The 20979-nt window shown below is 54.3% G+C and overlaps 3 protein-coding genes across 9 annotated transcripts; 1 reads left to right on the forward strand and 2 right to left on the reverse strand.

The window, feature by feature from the left end:
- Positions 1–287: 287 nt before the first annotated feature.
- Positions 288–7954, reverse strand: RFXANK (regulatory factor X associated ankyrin containing protein). Of its 7 annotated transcripts, none has more exons than XM_066205561.1 (10): positions 7842–7954; positions 6358–6535; positions 6139–6240; positions 4987–5067; positions 4771–4836; positions 4371–4471; positions 3378–3503; positions 2318–2384; positions 1557–1637; positions 288–552 (listed from the first exon to the last, which is right to left on the reverse strand). In XM_066205561.1, the coding sequence occupies exons 2-10, from the start codon at positions 6380–6382 to the stop codon at positions 491–493; spliced, it is 711 nt and encodes a 236-aa protein (XP_066061658.1). In that variant the 5' UTR covers positions 6383–6535; positions 7842–7954; the 3' UTR covers positions 288–490. The 7 variants fall into 7 exon arrangements, with proteins under 7 accessions (XP_066061658.1, XP_066061656.1, XP_066061659.1 ...); XM_066205559.1 differs by lacking the exon at positions 7842–7954 and adding an exon at positions 7547–7636; XM_066205562.1 differs by lacking the exon at positions 7842–7954 and adding an exon at positions 7408–7494.
- A 14-nt stretch (positions 7955–7968) lies between these two features.
- On the forward strand, positions 7969–12146 carry BORCS8 (BLOC-1 related complex subunit 8). The gene is made up of 5 exons (XM_066205566.1): positions 7969–8107; positions 8450–8562; positions 9231–9295; positions 10703–10810; positions 11904–12146. Exons 1-5 carry the CDS (start codon positions 8071–8073, stop codon positions 11944–11946), a joined length of 366 nt encoding a protein of 121 aa, XP_066061663.1. The 5' UTR covers positions 7969–8070; the 3' UTR covers positions 11947–12146.
- A 698-nt stretch (positions 12147–12844) lies between these two features.
- Positions 12845–19110, reverse strand: TMEM221 (transmembrane protein 221). The gene is made up of 3 exons (XM_066205567.1): positions 18547–19110; positions 14751–14836; positions 12845–14031 (listed from the first exon to the last, which is right to left on the reverse strand). Exons 1-3 carry the CDS (start codon positions 18828–18830, stop codon positions 13499–13501), a joined length of 903 nt encoding a protein of 300 aa, XP_066061664.1. The 5' UTR covers positions 18831–19110; the 3' UTR covers positions 12845–13498.
- Between the last annotated feature and the right edge of the window lie 1869 nt (positions 19111–20979).

A 20979-nucleotide genomic window follows, 5' to 3' on the forward strand; every position in this document is an offset into this window, starting at 1 on the left:
GCTGGTGGGCTCTGGGGCAGAGGAGCAGCGTCCCCTCCCTGTGCCGTCACCAGCCCTGAGCTGCCTGGGGTGCCGGTGACACGGAATCCTGCGCGGTTGTTCCTTCCTGGCTGCCTCCGGCTTTTTGGGAGCTTCCCTTCCCAAAGGAACAGCAATTCCGGAAGGCTGAGGGGAAATTTTCACCCACTTTCCCTCGTGGCTGCTCCCCCCAAAAAAAAAAAAACCCAAACCAAAGCAACGCTGGGATTGGGATGGGCTGAGGCAGCACGCTGGGCTCCACCGAGGAGTTGAATTCCAATTAAAAGTTTATTTCCAGTGGAAAACACGGAGCAGCAGAGCCCGGGCGGGGCTGGAATGAGCGTCCCTGGATTTCAGGCACCCCCTGGGAGAGGTTTGGATCCGGGAAAAGCAGAAAGTTCGGGATTTCCTCCATGCCTGGAGCCTGTTCCAGGCGGGGCTGAGGCCATGGCGGTCCTGGCGAAGAGGATCCTCAGTTCTTCTTCTTCTTGTTCTGGAACAGCTTCAGGATGTGATTCTCCATTACCTGTTGGACTGAGGGAGGGAGGGAGGGAGCGACGGGGGGATTCAGGGAAGTGCTCGGGGGGGTCTGGTCACGGTTTTCCTCGTTTTCTGAGGGGGAAATCCCAGATTTCCGAGGGAAATCCCCATTTTCTGAGGGGGAAATCCCAGATTTCTGAGGGAAAAATCCCAGATTTCCGAGGGAGAAATCCCAGATTTCCGAGGGAAATCCCCATTTTCTGAGGGGGAAATCCCAGATTTCCGAGGGAAATCCCCATTTTCTGAGGGGGAAATCCCAGATTTCTGAGGGAAATCCCCATTTTCTGAGGGGGAAATCCCCATTTTCTGAGGGGGAAATCCCAGATTTCCGAGGGAAATCCCCATTTTCCGAGGGAAAAATCCCAGATTTCTGAGGGAAATCCCCATTTTCTGAGGGGGAAACCCCAGATTTCTGAGGGAAAAATCCCAGATTTCCGAGGGAAATCCCCATTTTCTGAGGGGGAAATCCCAGATTTCTGAGGGAAATCCCAGATTTCCGAGGGAAAAATCCCAGATTTCCAAGGGAAAAATCCCCATTTTCTGAGGGAAAAATCCCAGATTTCTGAGGGAAATCCCCATTTTCTGAGGGGAAAATCCCTCTTTTCCTGAGGGGAAAATCCCTCTTTTCCTGAGGGGAAAATCCCTGTTTTCTGAGGGGAAAATCCCAGTTTTCTGAGGGAAAAATCTCTTTTCTCAGGGAGAATCCTGTTTTCTGAGGGAAAATCCTGTTTTCTGAGGGAAAATCCTGTTTTCTGAGGGGAAAATCCCTGTTTTCTGAGGGGAAAATCCCAGTTTTCTGAGGGAAAAATCTCTGTTTTCTCAGGGAAAATCCTGTTTTCTGAGGGAAAATCCTGTTTTCTCAGGGAAAATCCTCTTTTCTGAGGGGAAAATCCCTGTTTTCTGAGGGAAAACCCCTGTTTTCTCAGGGAAAATCCTCTTTCCTCAGGGAAAATCCTGTTTTCCTCAGGGAAAATCCCCGTTTTCAGGGGCAAACTTGCCTTTCTTGTGTCCCAAGGCCACGGCCAGGTCCATGGGCGTGTATCCCGAATCCGCCTCCTCTGTCAGGTCAGCACCACAAGCTGTGGGTCAGAAATGGGGGGGAAAAAATTCCAAAATTCTCCGTCCGCACAGGCCCAGAGCTGCGAGAGCTGAATGAAAACCCTCAGACAAACTAAGACGCCCAAATCCACGCAAACAGAGGTAGAAACGCAAGCTTATTTTAAAGAAATAAAGGAATTTTTTTTTTTTGAAGTGCCTCAAGCAAATAAAAGAATTCGTAGGAAAAGGACCTAAAAGCTGATTTAAAGTTCAGTAGCTTTACCTTTTACAAGGTTAGTCAAGTTCTAGTCGTAACAACAGAAAAAAAAAAATAAATTAAAAACGTACGTAAAATAATGTAGCCTGGCTAAACAAAATACAGTTACGCGCATAAAATTTGCGTGAGAAATTACAAATACTGCCACGGATCCATCTTAGCTTAGGACAGGTCCAGCAAGAACGCAGGAAATCCGTGTTTAAGCCTATTTTCATTCTAAAAACAGAATAAAAATGCGCGGCTCTGAGGATGCTAGCAAGCTCGCGGGACTGGTTTTAGCCACGCAATGAAGGAATCCTACTTTTACAACTCCTCGTCAATGGGGACGCGCAGGAAACTTGAGAGGGAAGAAATTTCGGGAAGGTGGGCTCAGCAGGAGCAGATTTATTTTTATTTTTATCTTGATTTTGATTTTTTTCGATTTTGATTTTGATTTTGCCTTACCCAGGAGAGCCTCCACACACTTGACATGGTTCCCACGCACGGCGTAGAGCAGGGGGGTGCCCCCGTTCTGTGGAGCGGGAATGGGGAGGGAAAGGTCATCCCTGGGCTCACACGGATCCTCTTGGTCCCTCGTCTTCCTCAGGAGCTCCCTGAGCCGCTGGGATCCCATTCCAGCCTCTCCCAGCTCCACACTGGGATTCACTGGGATCCCCATTCCAGCCTCTCCCAGCTCCAGTCTGGGATCCCATTCCAGCCTCTCCCGGCTCCACACTGGGATTCACTGGGATCCCCATTCCAGCCTCTCCCAGCTCCAGTCTGGGATCCCCATTCCAGCCTCTCCCAGCTCCACACTGGATCTCACTGGGATCCCCATTCCAGCCTCTCCCAGCTCCACACTGGGATTCACTGGGATCCCCATTCCAGCCTCTCCCAGCTCCACACTGGGATTCACTGGGATCCCCATTCCAGCCTCTCCCAGCTCCAGTCTGGGATCCCCATTCCAGCATCTCCCAGCTCCACACTGGGATTCACTGGGATCCCCATTCCAGCCTCTCCCAGTTCCACACTGGATCTCACTGGGATTCCATTCCAGCCTCTCCCAGTTCTGGACTGGGATCTGCTGGGATTTCCCCTCCCCGAGTTTGCCCAGTTTGAGGCTGGATCTCACTGGGATCCCATTCCAGGCTCCCTCAGCTCCAGACTGGGACTCACTGGGATTGATCCCATTCCAGCCTCTCCCAATTCCAGGCTGGTGTCCCCTGGCTGTGCGGGTGGCAATGGAGAGGTTTATCCTGGTGTCCCCTGATGTCACTGCTGTCCCCTGGTGTCCCCGCTGTCCCCAGTGTCCCCCGTGTCCCCCGTGTCCCCGTTGTCCCCGCTGTCCCCGCTGTCCCCGCTGTCCCCGCTGTCCCCGGTGTCCCCAGTGGCCCTGTTGTCCCCGCTGTCCCCGCTGTCCCCGGTGTCCCCGCTGTCCCCGCTGTCCCCGGTGTCCCCGCTGTCCCCGCTGTCCCCGCTGTCCCCGCTGTCCCCGCTGTCCCCCGGCGGCGGGGGTGTCCCTCACCCAGTCGTAGGTGTTGATGTCCACGTCCCTGTCCAGCAGCATGGTGACGATGTCGGTGTAGCCGCCCATGCTGGCCAGGGCCAGCGCGCTCTCCCGCTCCTTGGCCAGCGCGTGCGGATCGGCGCCCTGGGGACACGGGGGACACACGGGGGACACACGGGGGACACACGGGGGACACGAGGGACACGGGGGACACGGGGGACACGGAGAGTGACACACGGGCACAGCGCCCCCGCGTGGCCCCGCACCGCCCCTGCGCGCACAGCGCCCACAGCAAAACCTCACTGGGAAATTTCCCCGTTCCCTCACCTGATGTTACTGGGAACGATTTAATTTCCCAGTTCCCTCCCCTGGGGAGATCCCAGGACTAAAAATAGAGGGAGATCCCAGGACAAAAGAGGAAGATCCCAGGATTAAACCCAGAGGGGGATCCCAGGATAAAAAAGGGAAATCCCAGGATGAAAGAAGGAGACCCCAGGACTAAAGGCAGATCCTGGATTAAAGAAGGAGATCCCAGGGTTAAAGGAGATCCTAGGATTAAAGGCAGATCCTGGATTAAAGAAGGAGATCCCAGGGTTAAAGGAGATCCCAGGATTAAAGGCAGATCCTTGGATTAAAGAGAGAGGAGACTCCAGGACTGAAGACAGATCCCAGGACTAAGGGCAGACCCCTAGGATTAAAGACGGATCCCAGGATGAAAGAAGGAGATCCCAGGACTAAACACAGATCCTGGATTAAAGAAGGAGATCCCAGGATTAAAGGCAGATCCTGGATTAAAGAAGGAGATCCCAGGGTTAAAGGAGATCCCTGGATTAAAGAAGGAGATCCCAGCACTAAAGAAGGAGACCCCAGGACTAAAGACAGATCCCAGGATTAAAGGAAGACCCCAGGACTAAAGGCAGAGCCCAGGCTGGTGCTGGACGGCCGTGGCAGCCCCCCAGGATCCCCCCAGGATCCCCCCAGGATCCCCCCAGGATCCCCCCAGGGCCTCACCCAGTCCAGGAGGTGCCGGACGGTCTCGATCTCGCCGAAGGCTGCAGCCCAGATCAGGGGGGTGAAGCCCCTCTCGTCGGGTTTGTTCACCAGATTCTCACCTGGGGGAGGGGAGAACAGCGCGGCTGAACCCCCCCAGTGCTCCCAGTCAAACCAGTTAAACCAGTAAGGGCTGGGAAAACACCCCAAGCAGCCGGTGGGTGGTTGGGATTGAGGATTTTTTTGAGGGTTTTTCCTGGAAAAAAACACCCAAAAAATGGAAAAATCTCCCCAAGAAAAAAAACCCCAAATTTTTTTTGGGGGGGGGTTTTATGGCTGAGTGGAAACCACCCTGAGGGTCTGAGGTCACCAGAGGGGACCTGGCAGGTCCTGGCAGGGCCAAAGGGACACGCACACCAACCTTTCCTCAGGTGCTCCTTCAGCTGGATGAGCTCCCCTTGGGCAGCCAGCTGGTGGATGGACAGGGCTGCAAGAGACAAAGCCAGCAGGGAAAAACAATTCCTGAAAATTTCGGGGAGGGGGGAGGAGAGGGTCCCCAAAATCCTGGAGTGGTCCCAGCCCCTCCCCTGGTGTCCCCGTGTCCCCTGCAGCCCTTGGGGACACTGGTGGCACTCACTGTCCAGCGTGGCCGGCAGAGCTGACACCTCGTTGCCTCGCTGTCTGTTGGTCAAGGTGTTGGAATGCTTCAGGGGGAAACCTGCAGGGACAGCACAGAGGGGGGGTTTAATTTAATTTTAATTAATTTTAATTGATTGTAATTAATTGTAATTAATTCTCTCTTAATTCGGGTTTATTCGCTGTCAATTTCGGGTTCATTATCTTAATTTTGGGGTTTTTCTCTGTTTATTTTGGCTTTATTATCTTCATATTGCATTTTTTTACCTCTATTTTTTTGGGTTTGTTATCTGAATTTTGCGGTTTTTTCTCAAATTATTTTGGTTGATTATCTTAATTTTGGGGGTTTTTCTCTATTTATTTTGGTTGAATGTCTTAATTTTGGGGCTTTTTCTCTATTTGTTTTGGTTGATTGTTTTAATTTTGTGTTTTTTCTCTATTTATTTTAGTTGATTGTCTTAATTTTGGGGCTTTTTCTCTATTTATTTTGGCTTTATTATCCTCATATTGCATTTTTTTCCTCTATTTTTTGGGTTTGTTATCTTAATTTTGTGGGGTTTTTTTTTCCCTCTATTTACTTTGGCTTCATTATCCTAATTTTCTGTTTTTCTCTATTTATTTCAGGTCTCTTCTCTACTAATTTCAGGTGGAGCTGCAGGCACCTCTCAGGAGGAGTCGGCACCCAACTCTGGGATTGGAATGGGATTTTCCTCATTAAAACAGTTTCAGGCTCCTTTTTTTGGGAATCCCAAAGCATTTCCAGCCCCTGATCTGTGATTAAACTGGGAAAAATCCAGGGAAAAATGAGATTCCCAACTCCAGTTCCAGCGTGGAGCTGCGGCCACCTCTTAGGAGGAGTCAGCACCAAATTTTGGGACTGGAATGGGATTTTCCACATTTAAACAGTTTCAGCCTCTTCCTTATGAATCCCAAAGCGTTTCCAGCCCCTGATCCATGATTAAACTGGGAAAAATCCAGAGAAAAATGAGATTCCCAACTCCGATTCCAGAGTGGAGCTGCAGCCACCTCCCAGGAGGAGTCAGCGCCAAACTTTGGGATTGGGATCGGAACGGCATTTCCCACATCTGAGGCTCTTTCCCGGGATTTTTGGGATGAGAAATCCTAGGAATTCTTCCCCCTGTGCCACACTCACCGTCCAGGGCCTCGCTGCCGCTCTGGGGATCCACGGAAGCAGCCGAGGGGTTCCTCAGGCTCTCGGCTCCACCTGCAAAACCCGGCAACTTCGGGGTCACCCCTGCGGGGAGGGAACTTTTTGGGGACGATCCCACCCAGCTCAGGGATTTCCCCAGCAGATCCCAGTTTCCAGGAGGATCCTGGCCGCAGTTTGGCCCCCCCGGCATTCCCAACTCACCGTCCCCACATTCCTGCAGCGCCATGTCCCGATCCCGCTGGGGACACGCCGAGGGGACCCCGCTGTCCCCCGCCGCCGCCAGCTCCTCTGCTGCCTTTTCCCTCTTTTCCCCCTTTTTTCACCCAATTCTGGCAGGTCCCGGGCTCTGCTCCTTCACTTTCCCGGCACAAGGATGGGGCTGGAACAGCGGGGAAAACAGGGATAGGTGGGGACAGACCCTCAGTGCGTGGGAGCCCTGAACTGCAGCGGGGTTCGGGGTGCCACATCCCTGCTCCTGGGGTCCCTCTTCTCCTTCCCATCCCTGTTCCTGGGGTCCCTCTTCTCCTTCCCATCCCTGTTCCTGGGGTCCCTCTTCTCCTTCCCATCCTTATTCCTGGGGTCCCTCTTCTCCTTCCCATCCCTGCTCCTGGGGTCCCTCTTCTCCTTCCCATCCCTGTTCCTGGGGTCCCTCTTCTCCTTCCCATCCCTATTCCTGGGGTCCCTCTTCTCCTTCCCATCCCTGTTCCTGGGGTCCCTCTTCTCCTTCCCATCCCTGCTCCTGGGGTCCCTCTTCTCCTTCCCATCCCTGCTCCTGGGGTCCCTCTTCTCCTTCCCATCCCTGCTCCTGGGGTCCCCCTCATTCTTCTCATCCTATTTCTGGGGTCCCATCCCCGGTCCCGGTGTCACCGCGGCCCCCCGGCTCTCCCGTCCCTCCGTTCCCGGTCCCGGTCTCACGGCGGCCTCCCGGCTCTCCCGTCTCTCGCTCCCCGTTCCCGTTCCCGGTCTCACCGCGGCCCCCCGGCTCCCCCGTCCCTCACTGCCCGTTCCCGGTCCCGTTTCCTCTCCCCGATCCCCTCTCCCCGTTCCCGTTCCCGTTCCCGTTCCCGTTCCCGTTCCCGTTCCCGTCCCCGTCCCCGTTCCCGGTCTCACCGCGGCCCCCCGGCTCCCCCGTCCCTCACTGCCCGTTCCCGGTCCCGTTTCCTCTCCCCGATCCCCTCTCCCCGTTCCCGTTCCCGTTCCCGTTCCCGTCCCCGTCCCCGTCCCCGTCCCCGTTCCCGTTCCCGGTCTCACCGCGGCCCCCCGGCTCTCCGGTCCCTCACTGCCCGTTTCCGTCCCTCTCCCCGTTCCCGTTCCCGTTCCCGTCCCCGTCCCCGTTCCCCGTTCCCGTCCCCGTCCCCGTCCCCGTCCCCGTTCCCGTTCCCGGTCTCACCGCGGCCCCCCGGCTCCCCCGTCCCTCACTGCCCGTTCCTGCCGGGGCCGGCCCGGCCCCACCTCCGGCTGCGGGCGGCCTTAAAGCCACAGCGGGGACGGGCCGTGAGGGGACAGCGGGGCCGCCTGGCCTCGGGGACACCTCGGGGACACCTTGGGGACACCTTGGGGACACCTTGGGGACACGTCGGGAGGGCACCGAGGGGGGGGCAAAGGCCGCGACATCCCCAGACCCCTCTGAGGACACGAGCCGGGCACGGAGCCACCGAGTGTCCCCAGGGGTGACCGGGACCCACCGAGTATCCCCAGGGATGACAAACCGGGCGCCACCGAGTGTCCCCACGGGTGACAATGACAACTTAGGCCTGTGACACCCTTTTGTGGGGGATCCCCTGTAGCAGCGCCGAAGCGGAACGTCGGCACCGCGGCCGCGTTTCCTCCCGGGGCTGTTTTCCCTGCCGGGAGTTTCCCTCCGGGGCTGTTTCGGGAGTGGCACCGGCGGAAGCGGAAGCGGCGGCGGGCGGGATGGAGGAACCGGAGATGCAGCTGAAGGTGAAGAAAGGTGGGGACGGGGAAAAACGGGAAAAAAAAACCGGGAAAAACCGGGAAAAACGGGACCGGGAGGGCCCCGGCGGCCAGGGGGATGGGCTGCGAGACGCTCCGCCGTCGTGATTTTGCCGCTCGCGGCGTGCTGTGTTTGTATTCCCGGCTGCGGGTGGGAAGAGCCTCTGGGAATCCCTCGGCGCTTTTTAATGCGGAATCCCGTGGGGAGGTTTCTGCGCCTTTCCGTGGATTATTTCCGTGGAGCTCTTTCTGTCTGTCCCTCCGGAGCCGTTTGCCGTGTGTCGCGGTGGATTCCCGCGGAGCCGTTTCCCGCTAATGGGCGCTGTTTTCGCCCCGGCAGTGACGGACAAGTTCACGGAGAGCCTGTACGTGCTGGCCAACGAGCCCTCGGTGGCTCTGTTCCGCCTGCAGGAGCACGTGCGCCGCTCCCTGCCCGAGCTGGCCCAGCACAAGGTCGGTCCTGGCATCCCAGCCCCGGGAATCCCGGCATCCCAGCCCCGGGAATCCCGGCATCCCAGCTTGCTTTCCTTCATCCCCCCCAAGGCGCGATTTCTTTGGGGGATTCCAGCCCCCCGTTCGCACTCGCGGGGAGGGATTCCTTCCCGAAAAAAAAAAAAAAATAAATCCCAGTTTTCCAGCTCGAAGCCGTTCCCCTGTGTGCTGGAATTCCAGCCCTGATCCCAAATCCCTCTGCAGCTCTCCTGGAGCCCCTTCAGGCTCTGGGAACGGCTCCAAGGTTTCCCTGGAATTTCACTTCTCTCGCCTTGGGCACTTCCAGGGATCCAGGAGCTGCTCTGGGAATTCCAGCCCATTCCCTCCTCACCCTCCCAGCCAGGAATTCCTGCCCAAATTCCCACCCAGATCCCCCTTTTCCCAGTTTAAATCCATTCCCCGTGTCCTGGAATTCCAGCCCTGGAATCCCAAATCCCTCTGCAGCTCTCCTGGAGCCCCTTTAGGGACTGAAAACATCTCCAAGGTTTCTCTGGAATTTCCCTTTCCTCACTTTGGACATCCCAGGGGATCCAGGGAATTCCATCTCAGGCAGGAATTCCGCCCCCAAATCCCCATTCCCAATTTAAATCCTGCCTATAATCCATGTTTTTTTTTAATTTCTTCCCCAGTCCGACATGCAGAGCTGGGAGGAGCAGAGCCAAGGAGCCATTTACACCGTGGAGTACGCCTGCAGGTACCGGGATCCCGGGAATTCCGGGCTGGAAAACACAGCAGGAGGAGCTGGGATTTGGGATTTTCACTCTCTAGGTTAAAATCCCTGGAATTCCAGGCGGGATGAGCTTTGATTAGCAGGAATTTTCACTTTGGAGGGTGAAATTCCTGGAATTCCGGGCTGGAAAACACAGCAGGATTCAGGGAATGAGTTGGAATTTGGGATGAGCTTTGAGCTCTCAGCAGGAATTTTCACTTCGAGGGTGAAATTCCTGGAATTCTGGCCCGGAAAACAACAACTGGATCCAGGGAAAAGCTGGGATTTGGGAACTCTCAGCAGGAATCTCAATCCTTTTAAGATCATTTCCCCCAAAACCTCCTAGAGCACAAACCACCTCAAACTTGACATTTCCTGGGATTAGACGGGAAACAACCAAAATTTGGGAATTCCAACTCCTTCCTCCTCGTTTTCCCCCTCATGTTTTCCCTCATTTACCCGTCATTTTCCCCCTCGTTTTCCTCTCATTTTTTCCTCGTTTTCCCCTCAATTTTCCCTCAATTTTCTCTCATTTTCCCTCAACATTTTTACTCACTTTTTCCTGGTTTTTCCCCCCCCTTTCCCCCCCCCTTTCCCCCCCCTTTCCCCCCCCTTTCCCCCCCCTTTCCCCCCCCTTTCCCCCCCCTTTCCCCCCACTTTCCCCCCACTTTTTCCCCACTTTTTCCCCACTTTTCCCCCACTTTTCCCCCACTTTTCCCCCACTTTTCCCCCACTTTTCCCCCACTTTTCCCCCACTTTTCCCCCACTTTTCCCTGATTTTTTCCCCCACTTTTCTCCCCCTTTTTCTCCCTTTTTCTCCCTTTTTCTCCCTTTTTCCCCCACTTTTCCCCCACTTTTCCCCCACTTTTCCCCCCACTTTTCCCACTTTCCCCCCACTTTTCCCCCTTTTCCCCCCCTTTTCCCCCCCTTTTCCCCCCCTTTCCCCCCCCTTTCCCCCCACTTTTTCCCCACTTTTTCCCCACTTTTTCCCCACTTTTTCCCCACTTTTTCCCCACTTTTCCCCCACTTTTCCCCCACTTTTCCCCCACTTTTCCCCCACTTTTCCCCCACTTTTCCCCCACTTTTCCCTGATTTTTTCCCCCACTTTTCTCCCCCTTTTTCTCCCTTTTTCTCCCTTTTTCTCCCTTTTTCCCCCACTTTTCCCCCACTTTTCCCCCACTTTTCCCCCCACTTTTCCCACTTTCCCCCCACTTTTCCCCCTTTTCCCCCCCTTTTCCCCCCCTTTTCCCCCCCTTTTCCCCCCTTTTCCCCCCTTTTTCCCCCTTTTTCCCCCTTTTTCCCCCTTTTTCCCCCTTTTTCCCCCTTTTTCCCCCTTTTTCCCCCATTTCCCCCCATTTTTTCCCAATTTTCCCCACTTTCCCCCTTTCCCAGCGCCATCAAGAACATGACCGACAGCAGCGTTTACTTCAAGAGCATCGACAGCCTCCTGAAAAACTCCATCGCCCTGAAAGAGCAGCTGAACTCAGCCCAGGGCCGCAGGTATCCCAAAAAAAACCGGGAAAAACAGTCCAGGGGTTTCCTGGACACCGTTCCCTGCCTTCTCCCTTCCATTTCCTGGGTGAAAACAAGGGAAAAATGGGAAGAAATTGAAATTTTTGGGGGGGAAAATGGGAAGAAATTGAATTTTTTGGGGAAAAATGGGAATAAATTGAAATTTTTGGGGGGGAAATGGGAATAAATTGAATTTTTTGGGGGGGAAATGGGAATAAATTGAATTTTTTGGGGGGGGAAAATGGGAATAAATTGAATTTTTTGGGGGGGAAAATGGGAATAAATTGAAATTTTTGGGGGGAAAATGGGAATAAATTGAAATTTTTGGGGGGAAAATGGGAATAAATTGAAATTTTTGGGGGGGAAAATGGGAATAAATTGAATTTTTTTGGGAAAAATGGGAATAAATTGAAATTTTTGGGGGGGAAATGGGAATAAATGGAATTTTTTGGGGGTGAAAATAAAGGAGAATGGGAATAGATTGAATTTTTTTGGGGGAAAAAAATGGGAATAATGGGAATAAATTGAATTTTGGGGGTGAAAATAAGGGGGAAAAGGGAATAAATTGAAATTTTCAGGGGAAAATGGGAATTAATTTTTGGGGGTGAAAACAAGGAAAAAAATGGGAATAAATGGAATTTTGGGGGGGTGAAAATAAAGGGAAAATGGGAATGAATTGAATGTTTTGGGGGAGGTTTGGTTGTGTTAAGGGAAGAGGGTTTTGGGTGGATTTTTGGGGATTTTTTTTAGGATTTTGGGGGGAGGATTTTTAAAAATATTTTTATTTTGGGGGGATTAAAAAATATTTATTTATTTTAAGGGGATTTTGAGGGATTTTTTTGTTTGTTTTTAAGGGACTTTTAAAAAGTTTTTATTAATTTTTTGTGGAGTGATTTTTTTTTTATTTCTTGGTATTTTTGGGGGGATTTTATTGGGAATTTTTGGGGGTTTTTGAGTGGGATTTTTAAATTATTTGGGGGGGGGGATTTATTTTATTTTATTTTTGATTTTTTGATTTTTAAGGTGGATTTTATTTAATTTTCCCTCTTTTTTTTTTTTTTTTTTTCCCCCCTCCCCGCAGCACTTCCACCCCTCAACCCAAAAATCCTCCAGGAACTTCCTGAGTTTTCCAGCTTTGGGAAGAACTGGAAAAAAAAAAAAATCTGGACAGGTAGAGGATTCCCAAGGAGAAAAAAAAGCTGGAAAATCCCAAATTCTGATTTTTGGGACCTTTTTTATTTTTTTTTTCCATGGAAAAACTGAGTGATTTTGTGTTTATCCTTCCCAATTTTTTTTTTTTTCCAAATAAAAACCCTAAAATGTGGTTTTACTTCAGGAATTTTGTGGGGAGCAAAAAAGGTGGAAAATCCCAAATTCTGATTCTTTGGGGACTTTTTTTTTTCCATGGAAAAACTGAATTATTTAAAAAAAAAAAATCCTAAATGAGGTTTTACTTCAGGAATTTTGTATTTAAAAAGCTGGAAAATCCCAAATTCTGATTTTTTGGGACCTTTTTTTCCACCCCCCAAAAAAATCCAAACCCTAAAATGAGGTTTTACTTCAGGAATTTTGTGGGGAAAAAAAGCTGGAAAATCCCAAATTCTGATTTTTGGGACTTTTTTTTTTTTTTCATGGAAAAACTGAGTGATTTTGTGTTTATCCTTCCCAATTTTTTCTCCAGGGTTTTTTTTTTTTTTCATCAAAAAAACCCCAAAATGATGTTTTCCTTCAGGAATTTCGTATAAAAAAAAGCTGGAATTTGAACCCACTCCAAGCTTTTGTTGTGGAGAAATTCTCCAAGGAGAAGGTTTTTGTTATTTTTTTTTTTTCCAGAGGGTGCCAAGGAATTCTTGGGTTTGGTTTCAATGAGGACAAGAATAAAAAGGAATTAAAAAAAAAAAATCCCCCATTAAACAAAGCCCAAAAAATTCCTTTTCAAGGTTCTTTATCCCAACAAGAAAATTCCTTTTAAAGCTTATTTTACTTTATTTTACTTTATTTTACTTTATTTTACTTTATTTTACTTTATTTTACTTTATTTTACTTTATTTTACTTTATTTTACTTTATTTTACTTTATTTTACTTTATTTTATTTTACTTTATTTTATTTTATTTTACTTTATTTTATTTTTCCTGGTGTTTCCAACGGAATGGAGCCAAAACAATGTTAATTATTATGTTAATTAATAAAATAACTTTAAGCTTTCAAGGGAGAAAAATAAAATATCCCATTCCTTAAAATCCTACTCCAAAAAAAAAAAAAAAAAGGATTTTTTTTTAAATTTGTCCCACTCTTGGTTTTGGAGGTGACTGGAAAAAAAAATCTGCTTTTTTCCCACCCCAAAAGCACTTTTGGGAGTTCCAGGCAGAGACAGGAGCGATTTCTTCCTGTGGATAAACTCATTTTTCCAAGGAAAAAAAAAAAGCCAAAAAAACCCATGGAAACCCATCAAAATTCACTGAAAATCCCGGAAAAATCCCAATTTTCTGCTTCTCATCCCTCTTTCCCCACAGCTGGGATAGTCCTGGGTGGATCCAGACAGAGAGAAGAAGGATTTTTCCTGTGGATAAACTCGTTTTTCCAAGGAAAAAAAAAAAACATGGAAAACCATCAAAATTCACTCCAAATCCCAGGAAAAATCCCGGAAAAATCCCAATTTTTTTCCCCCCTGCTGTCACACCAAGGTGGAGTCTTTCCCCGCGGCGGTTTTTTTCCGGGCCGTCATTGCATCCCTCATCTCCCTGGTGATGACATTCCAAGGTTTTCCCTGTTCCCGGAGCAATCCCAAATCCTCCGCCAGCGTCCTGTGAGTCCGGGATAAATCCTGGAATTCCCGCTGGAATTCTTCCCTCCCGGCGCTTCCCACCGAGCTCAAGTCGCTGCCGGAGGCCGAGCTCGGCCGGGATTTACCCTCGGAGAAAAACGGGAAGGAAAATTCCCGATGGATTTCCGCAGGAGGATGAGCCGAGTGTTTGTCGTTCGAATCTCCGGTTTGGGCGGAATCGTTCTCGTACAGCGCCTGGGGCAGCTCCGGGCGGGGGGATTTGGGGGATTTGGGGGAATTTCGGGAATTTTGGGAAGTTCGGGAAGCCCTGAGGAGGGCGTGGAGCGCGGAGAGGAGCAGCAGGAGGATTCCCGAGGTCAGGATGCAGGCGCTGGCGATGCCGGCCGCCGGCTCGAACAGCAGCAGCATGAAAAGGGCCAGAGCTGCCGGGGAGGGGGAAAAAAATGGGAAAAAGGGGATGGATTCGGGAATTTATTGAATGGTTGGGGCTGGAGGAGGGCTCAGGAATTTTAAAAAAAAAAAAAAAATAGGGATTTGGGAATTCGTGGAGTGGTTGGGGCGGGAAAAGAGCTCAGGGACAGGCTCAGGAGGCAGGAGGAAAAAGGGACGGGTTTGGAAATTCCTGGAAGGGTTTGGCAAATTCATGGAATGGTGGAGGTTGGAAAAGAGCTCAGGAGCCAGGAGGGAAAAGGGATGGATTCCAAAGTTCATGGAATGGTTGGGGCTGGGAAAGGAGCTCAGGAGCCAAACCAGGTGGATTTGGAAATTCATGGAATGTTCGAGGCTGGATTCAGAAATCCACGGACTGGTTGGGGCTGGAGAAGAGCTCAGGGACAGGCTCAGGAGCCGGGAGGAAAAAGGGATGGATTGGGGAGTTCGTGGGATGGGTGGGGCTGGAAAAGGGCTCCGGAAGGATTGGGGAATTCACGGAATGGTTTCACAAATTCATGGAAGGGTTGGGGCTGGAAAAGAGCTGAGGAGCTGGAAGGGAAAAGGGATGGATTGGGGAATTCATGGAATGGTTGGGGCTGGAAAAGGGCTCAGGGTGGATTCAGGAATTCCTGGGATGGTTGGGGCTTGGAAAGGAGCTCCATACTGGGAATAGTGGGAGCACTGGGAATACTGGGAACACTGGGAATACCTGTGAGGTAGAGGCAGAGGCCGCAGCAGAAGAGGCCGAGGGCCGCGTGCCGGACGCTGCTGCTGTCCAGCAGGAACCAGTCTGCCCTGGGGAAAAAAAAAGAGGAAAAGAGGGAAAAGTGAGCGTCTGGAAAGGCTCCTCACAGGGAAAACTGCGCTGGGCAGGCTCCAGGTCTGCTCGGAGCCCAGGGAAACAGTCTGGAGATGGGGAAATCAGAATTGATCCTGCTCGGAGCCCAGGGAAACAGTCTGGAGATGGGGAAATCAGAATTGATCCTGCTCGGAGCCCAGGGAAACAGTCTGGAGATGGGGAAATCAGAATTGATCCTGCTCGGAGCCCAGGGAAACAGTCTGGAGATGGGGAAATCAGAATTGATCCTGCTCGGAGCCCAGGGAAACAGTCTGGAGATGGGGAAATCAGAATTGATCCTGATCTGAGCCCAGGGAAACAGTCTGGAGATGGGGAAATCAGAATTGATCCTGCTCGGAGCCCAGGGAAACAGTCTGGAGATGGGGAAATCAGAATTGATCCTGATCTGAGCCCAGGGAAACAGTCTGGAGATGGGGAAATCAGAATTGATCCTGCTCGGAGCCCAGGGAAACAGTCTGGAGATGGGGAAATCAGAATTGATCCTGCTCGGAGCCCAGGGAAACAGTCTGGAGATGGGGAAATCAGAATTGATCCTGATCTGAGCCCAGGGAAACAGTCTGGAGATGGGGAAATCAGAATTGATCCTGCTCGGAGCCCAGGGAAACAGTCTGGAGATGGGGAAATCAGAATTGATCCTGATCTGAGCCCAGGGAAACAGTCTGGAGATGGGGAAATCAGAATTGATCCTGATCTGAGCCCAGGGAAACAGTCTGGAGATGGGGAAATCAGAATTGATCCTGCTCGGAGCCCAGGGAAACAGTCTGGAGATGGGGAAATCAGAATTGATCCTGATCTGAGCCCAGGGAAACAGTCTGGAGATGGGGAAATCAGAATTGATCCTGCTCGGAGCCCAGGGAAACAGTCTGGAGATGGGGAAACCAAAATTGATCCTGCTCGGAGCCCAGGGAAACAGTCTGGAGATGGGGAAATCAGAATTGATCCTGATCTGAGCCCAGGAAAAAAATCTGGAATTGAGGAAATCAAAATTGATCCTGGTCCTGCTCCAAACTCGGGGAAAAAATCTGCAACTGAGGATGTCAAAGCTGATCCTGGTCCTGATCTGAGCTCAGGAAAAGATCTGGAATTGAGGAATTCAAACCGATCCTGGTCCTGATCTGAGCCCTGGAAAAATCTCTGGAATTGAGGAACTCAGAACTCATCCTGGTCCTGATCTGAGCTCGGGAAAAAATCTGGAATTGAGGAATTCAAACCGATCCTGGTCCTGATCTCAGCCCTGGAAAAATCTCTGGAATTGAGGAACTCAGAACTCATCCTGGTCCTGATCCAAACCTGAGAAAAAATCTCTGGAGCTAAGGAATTCAAACGATCTGAGCTCAGGAAAAAAAAAAAAAAAATCCGGAACTGAGGAATTCCAATCTGCTCCTGGTCCTGCAGCTGGGGAAACTGAGGCACGGATGGAGGGATCTGCTGGAGATTCCCCGGGGAAAAGGAATTTCCCCAAATTTCCTCGCGGCAGCAGGGGAGGAGGGGGCACAGAAATCCTCCTGAAATTCCAATTATTCGGGAATTTTTCCTCCCTCGTCCCTCAAAATCCCCAAATCTGAATTTCACGGCTCCCAAACAACCCAAAATCCCAGGAAAATTCACAACTCCTGAGCGAGGAGAAATTTTTTTGGGTTGTTGAATTTCTCCCAGCAGAGGAAAAAAAAAAAAATCCGAGTTTGTTGTGAGGAATTTTGACGTTTTTCAGGGGAAATATTTTTGCTCTCCTCCGTTAATGAAGCGTTGGAAGAGGCCGAGGAGGCGCCGCTGGAATTTCTCCAGCGCCGGGACTGATTGGATTCGTTAATTAAGAGGACAAAAAGGAGCCGTTGAAACATCGGAATTCCCTTGAAATGAGGTTTGGGGTGGTTTTTTTTAATCAGAGAGGTCCCAAACGTGCCTGTCCAGCCGTCACCAAAAATCCTTTAAAATCGGATTGCTCCCCAGTTGGTTTTATGAATTTGAAAAACTCAAAAACCGGGCCGGGAGCCCCCAGATCCATGAAAAAAAAAAGGAATTTTGGGGGGAATATCAAGTGTAAAACCGCTGGTAAGGATTAAATCAACCCGTGGTTAATGACCCGGCCCCGGGGTCATTTTTGGGGGTCACCTCAGGGATGATTTGGGGGGGGGGGCAGGTCTAAACTCGTCGTTTCCAATGGCTAAAGTCTCTAAAATTCAAATTTCAGGGGCACAATTCCAGCCCGGGGGTTCAGGGAAAGAGCCACCGAGGGGGATTTGGGGTTTTTTTCACCCACAAACTCATTTTGGACGGGACCAAACAAATCCTGACGGGCATTTTGGGGCTCGGGGGGGGGGTTGGCAGCTCCCCGTGGCCGTGGGGACCGTGTGACAATCCCGGGGCGGCGGTGCCACCCCGCTCTCCTCATTCCCCCATCCCTCCAGCCCCTTCCCTCCTGTGCATCCCCCAGACCCCTCGGAGCATTCCTGGCGTTCCCAAATTCCCCCCGGATTCCTCCAGCCCCGGTCCCTGCGGCTCCCGAGCACCCCCAGCCCACCCTGTCCATGCCTCAGACCCCTCGGAGCATCCCCTCCTCTCCCCAGTCCCCCAAACTCCTGCAGCTCCGGTGTCCCCGCGGCTCCCGAACCTCTCCAACCCCGGTCCCCGGTGCTCCCGAACCTCCCCCGCCCACCCCCGTCCATGCCCCAGACCCCTCCGAGCCCCCCGGTGTCCCCGCGGCTCCCGAACCCCCTGGGCCCTCCATCCCGGTGTCCCCGGTGTCCCCGAGCCCCCCGGTCCCCCCATCCCCGGTGTCCCGGTGTCCCCCGGCCCCTCCATCCCCGGTGTCCCCGGTGTCCCCGAGCCCCCCGGCCCCTCCATCCCCGGTGTCCCCCCGCCCCTCCATCCCGGTGTCCCCCAGCCCCTCCATCCCGGTGTCCCCGGAGCCCCCCGGCCCCTCCATCCCGGTGTCCCCGGTGTTCCCGAGCCCCCCGGTCCCTCCATCCCGGTGTCCCCGGTGCCCCCCGGCCCCTCCATCCCCGGTGTCCCCGAGCCCCCCGCCCCTCCATCCCGGAGCCCCCCGGCCCCTCCATCCCGGTGTCCCCGGTGTTCCCGAGCCCCCCGGTCCCTCCATCCCTCCATCCCCGGTGCCCCCCGGCCCCTCCATCCCCGGTGTCCCCGAGCCCCCCGCCCCTCCATCCCGGAGCCCCCCGGCCCCTCCATCCCGGTGTCCCCGGTGTTCCCGAGCCCCCCGGTCCCTCCATCCCGGTGTCCCCGGTGCCCCCCGGCCCCTCCATCCCGGTGCCCCCCGGCCCCTCCATCCCCGGTGTCCCCGAGCCCCCCGCCCCTCCATCCCGGTGCCCCCCGGCCCCTCCATCCCGGTGTCCCCGGTGCCCCCCGGCCCCTCCATCCCGGTGTCCCCGGTGCCCCCCGGCCCCTCCATCCCGGTGTCCCCGGTGTCCCCGGAGCCCCCCGGCCCCTCCATCCCCGGTGTCCCGGTGTCCCCCCGCCCCTCCATCCCGGTGCCCCCCGGCCCCTCCATCCCGGTGTCCCCGAGCCCCCCGCCCCTCCATCCCGGTGCCCCCCGGCCCCTCCATCCCGGTGTCCCCGGTGTCCCCGAGCCCCCCGCCCCTCCATGCCGGTGCCCCCCGGCCCCTCCATCCCGGTGCCGCCGCGGTCTCACCGCTCGGGCCCGGGCCGCCCCCGGCACAGCTCGGTGCTCAGGTACCCGTGCAGGAGGCAGAGCAGGAGGCAGCTCACGTTGAGCACCAGGCAGAGCGCGGCCAGCACGGCCGACACCGGCAGCAGAGCGGCGGCCACGGGCTCCGGGAGCGCCCCGGCCCCGGCCCCGGCCCGGCCCGACGGTAGCTGGAAGATGAGGCTGGAGGAGAGCAGGGCCATGGCAGCGGACAGGGTGCCGAAGAGCAGCAGCACCGTCAGGGCTCGCTGCGGGTACGGGGAGGGCATGGCGGCACCGGCACCGGGGAAACCGGGGGAACCGGGGGAAGCGAAGGTGCGTGCGCTCCCCGACTCCTCGGGGCACCGGGAATGGGAACCGGGAACCGGGAGCGCCTCCGTTCCGCGGGGTCCGCCGGGGCGGGGCTGTCCTGCCCCCGGTCCTGCCCCGGTCCTTCCCTGGTCCTTCCCCCGGTCCTGCCCCCGGTCCTGCCCCGGTCCTTCCCCCGGTCCTTCCCCCGGTCCTGCCCCGGTCCTTCTCCCGGTCCTTCTCCCGGTCCTTCTCCCGGTCCTTCCCCGGTCCTTCTCCCGGTCTTTCCCCCGGTCCTTCCCCCGGTCCTGCCCCGGTCCTGCCCCGATCTTTCCCCCGGTCCTGCCCCGATCTTTCCCCCGGTCCTGCCCCGGTCTTTCCCCCGGTCCTGCCCCGGTCCTTCCCCCGGTCCTTCCCCCGGTCCTGCCCCGGTCCTTCCCCCGGTCCTTCCCCCGGTCCTTCCCCCGGTCCTTCCCCCGGTCCTTCCCCCGGTCCTTCTCCCGGTCCTTCTCCCGGTCCTTCCCCCGGTCCTTCCCCCGGTCCTGCCCCGGTCCTTCCCCCGGTCCGGGACCCCCACCCCGAACCGGTTCCGCCCCCGGTGGGGCCCCGGGAGGTCCCGGAGGCGGAGATTTGAGGCCGGACGGACAGACGGACACTGAGCCATTCCCAGCCCCGTTTTTCCCTGGGAAAACCCCGGGACTGACCCCGCGGTGCGGAACGAGCCTTGGTGGGAAGAACCCACCGCGATTCCCGGATCCCGAATCCCACGGGATGAGGCAAAATTTGGGCTCCACCTGCGCCCAAATTGTCCCTTCCCAACCCCTCCGGGAGCTCCGGGAACGTTCCCAATCCCGCAAGGCTGAGAAAAGACCCCCGAGGCGGCCCCTGGGACCCCCGCGAGTTTCCCACGTCCTTATAAATACCCTGGGAAGCGGAATCGCCTTTTCCTCCTGGGATCTGCCCCGCCGGCGCCTTTCCCTGGGGAATCCTGGACGTTCCGGGCGGGATTAACTCGGCAAAAATTCACCCCGCGGGTCACCTGGCGCCTTGGGAAAAGACCCCGCCGAGGGGAAACACGGGAATTCCCCCGGAGACGGGACGAGGGGACACAGTGGGGACATTGCGGGGACGTTGTGGGGTCCCAGGTGCCACCTCCATCCGTGTCCAGCCCGGGCTGTGCGATCCAGACTGAGGTGACCTTTCTGTCTGCTGGAGGAGCAGAGCTGGCTGTCCCCTTTTGTCCCCTTTTGTCCCCTTTTGTCCCCTTTTGTCCCCTTTTGTCCCCTTTTGTCCCCTTTTGTCCCCTTTTGTCCCCTTTTTTGTCCCCCCTTTTTTGTCCCCTTTTTTGGTCCCCTTTTGTCCCCTTTTTTGGTCCCCTTTTGTCCCCTTTTTTGGTCCCCTTTTTTTGTCCCCTTTTGTCCCTTTTTGTCCCCTTTTTGTCCATTTTTGTCCCTTTCTGTCCCTTTTTTCGTCATGTCCTGAACGCCGCCGCGGCCTGGGAGCCTCATCCAGAAATTCCTCATTTCTCCAGGTGTTTTCCTCCCGATTTTCCAGAGGCTGGAGCCACCCGGGATGTCCAGGGTGCAAAACTGTCCCCTGGTGTGAGGCTGGGTGGGACCTGAATTCCCTGATTTCCCTGATTTTCCCTGATTTCCTTGATTTCCCCTGACATTCCCTGACATTCCCCTTTTCCCACCTGCTGCCAGGGATCTCCTCTCCCGGAACGGGAATTTGGGAATTCCATCAGGTTCCCTCCAGCCGCTGCAAACACCGGGGGTCCACTCCGGGGCCAGCTCCATCCCAGTTTCCCAAAAATCCCCCAAAAATCCCCCCCAAATCCCCTCGAAATCCCCCCAAAACCCCGCAGGGCCCCGAAACCTCCCAGGCCCCGCCCCTTCCCCTTGGCCACGCCCCTGATTTTCCCTGGTTTTCCCCGACTTTCCCCGATTTCCCTGATTTCCAGGGTAATACTTTTGCCCCTTTCTGTCCCTTTTTTGTCCCTTTCTGTCCCTTTTTGTCCCTTTTTGTCCCTTTCCGGCCCCGCGTGGGCGGTTCCCGCTGGCACTATTTTCAAATCCCGCCCTGTTGGCCTTGGCAGCAGCCGGAATTTTGGCTCCAGGCTGGCTTCCA

This window comes from Chamaea fasciata, unplaced genomic scaffold (genome assembly GCF_029207755.1).
Source record: "Chamaea fasciata isolate MVZ Bird 193981 ecotype frontalis unplaced genomic scaffold, bChaFas1.0.hap1 SCAF_28, whole genome shotgun sequence".
Classification (NCBI taxonomy): Eukaryota; Metazoa; Chordata; class Aves; order Passeriformes; family Sylviidae; genus Chamaea; species Chamaea fasciata.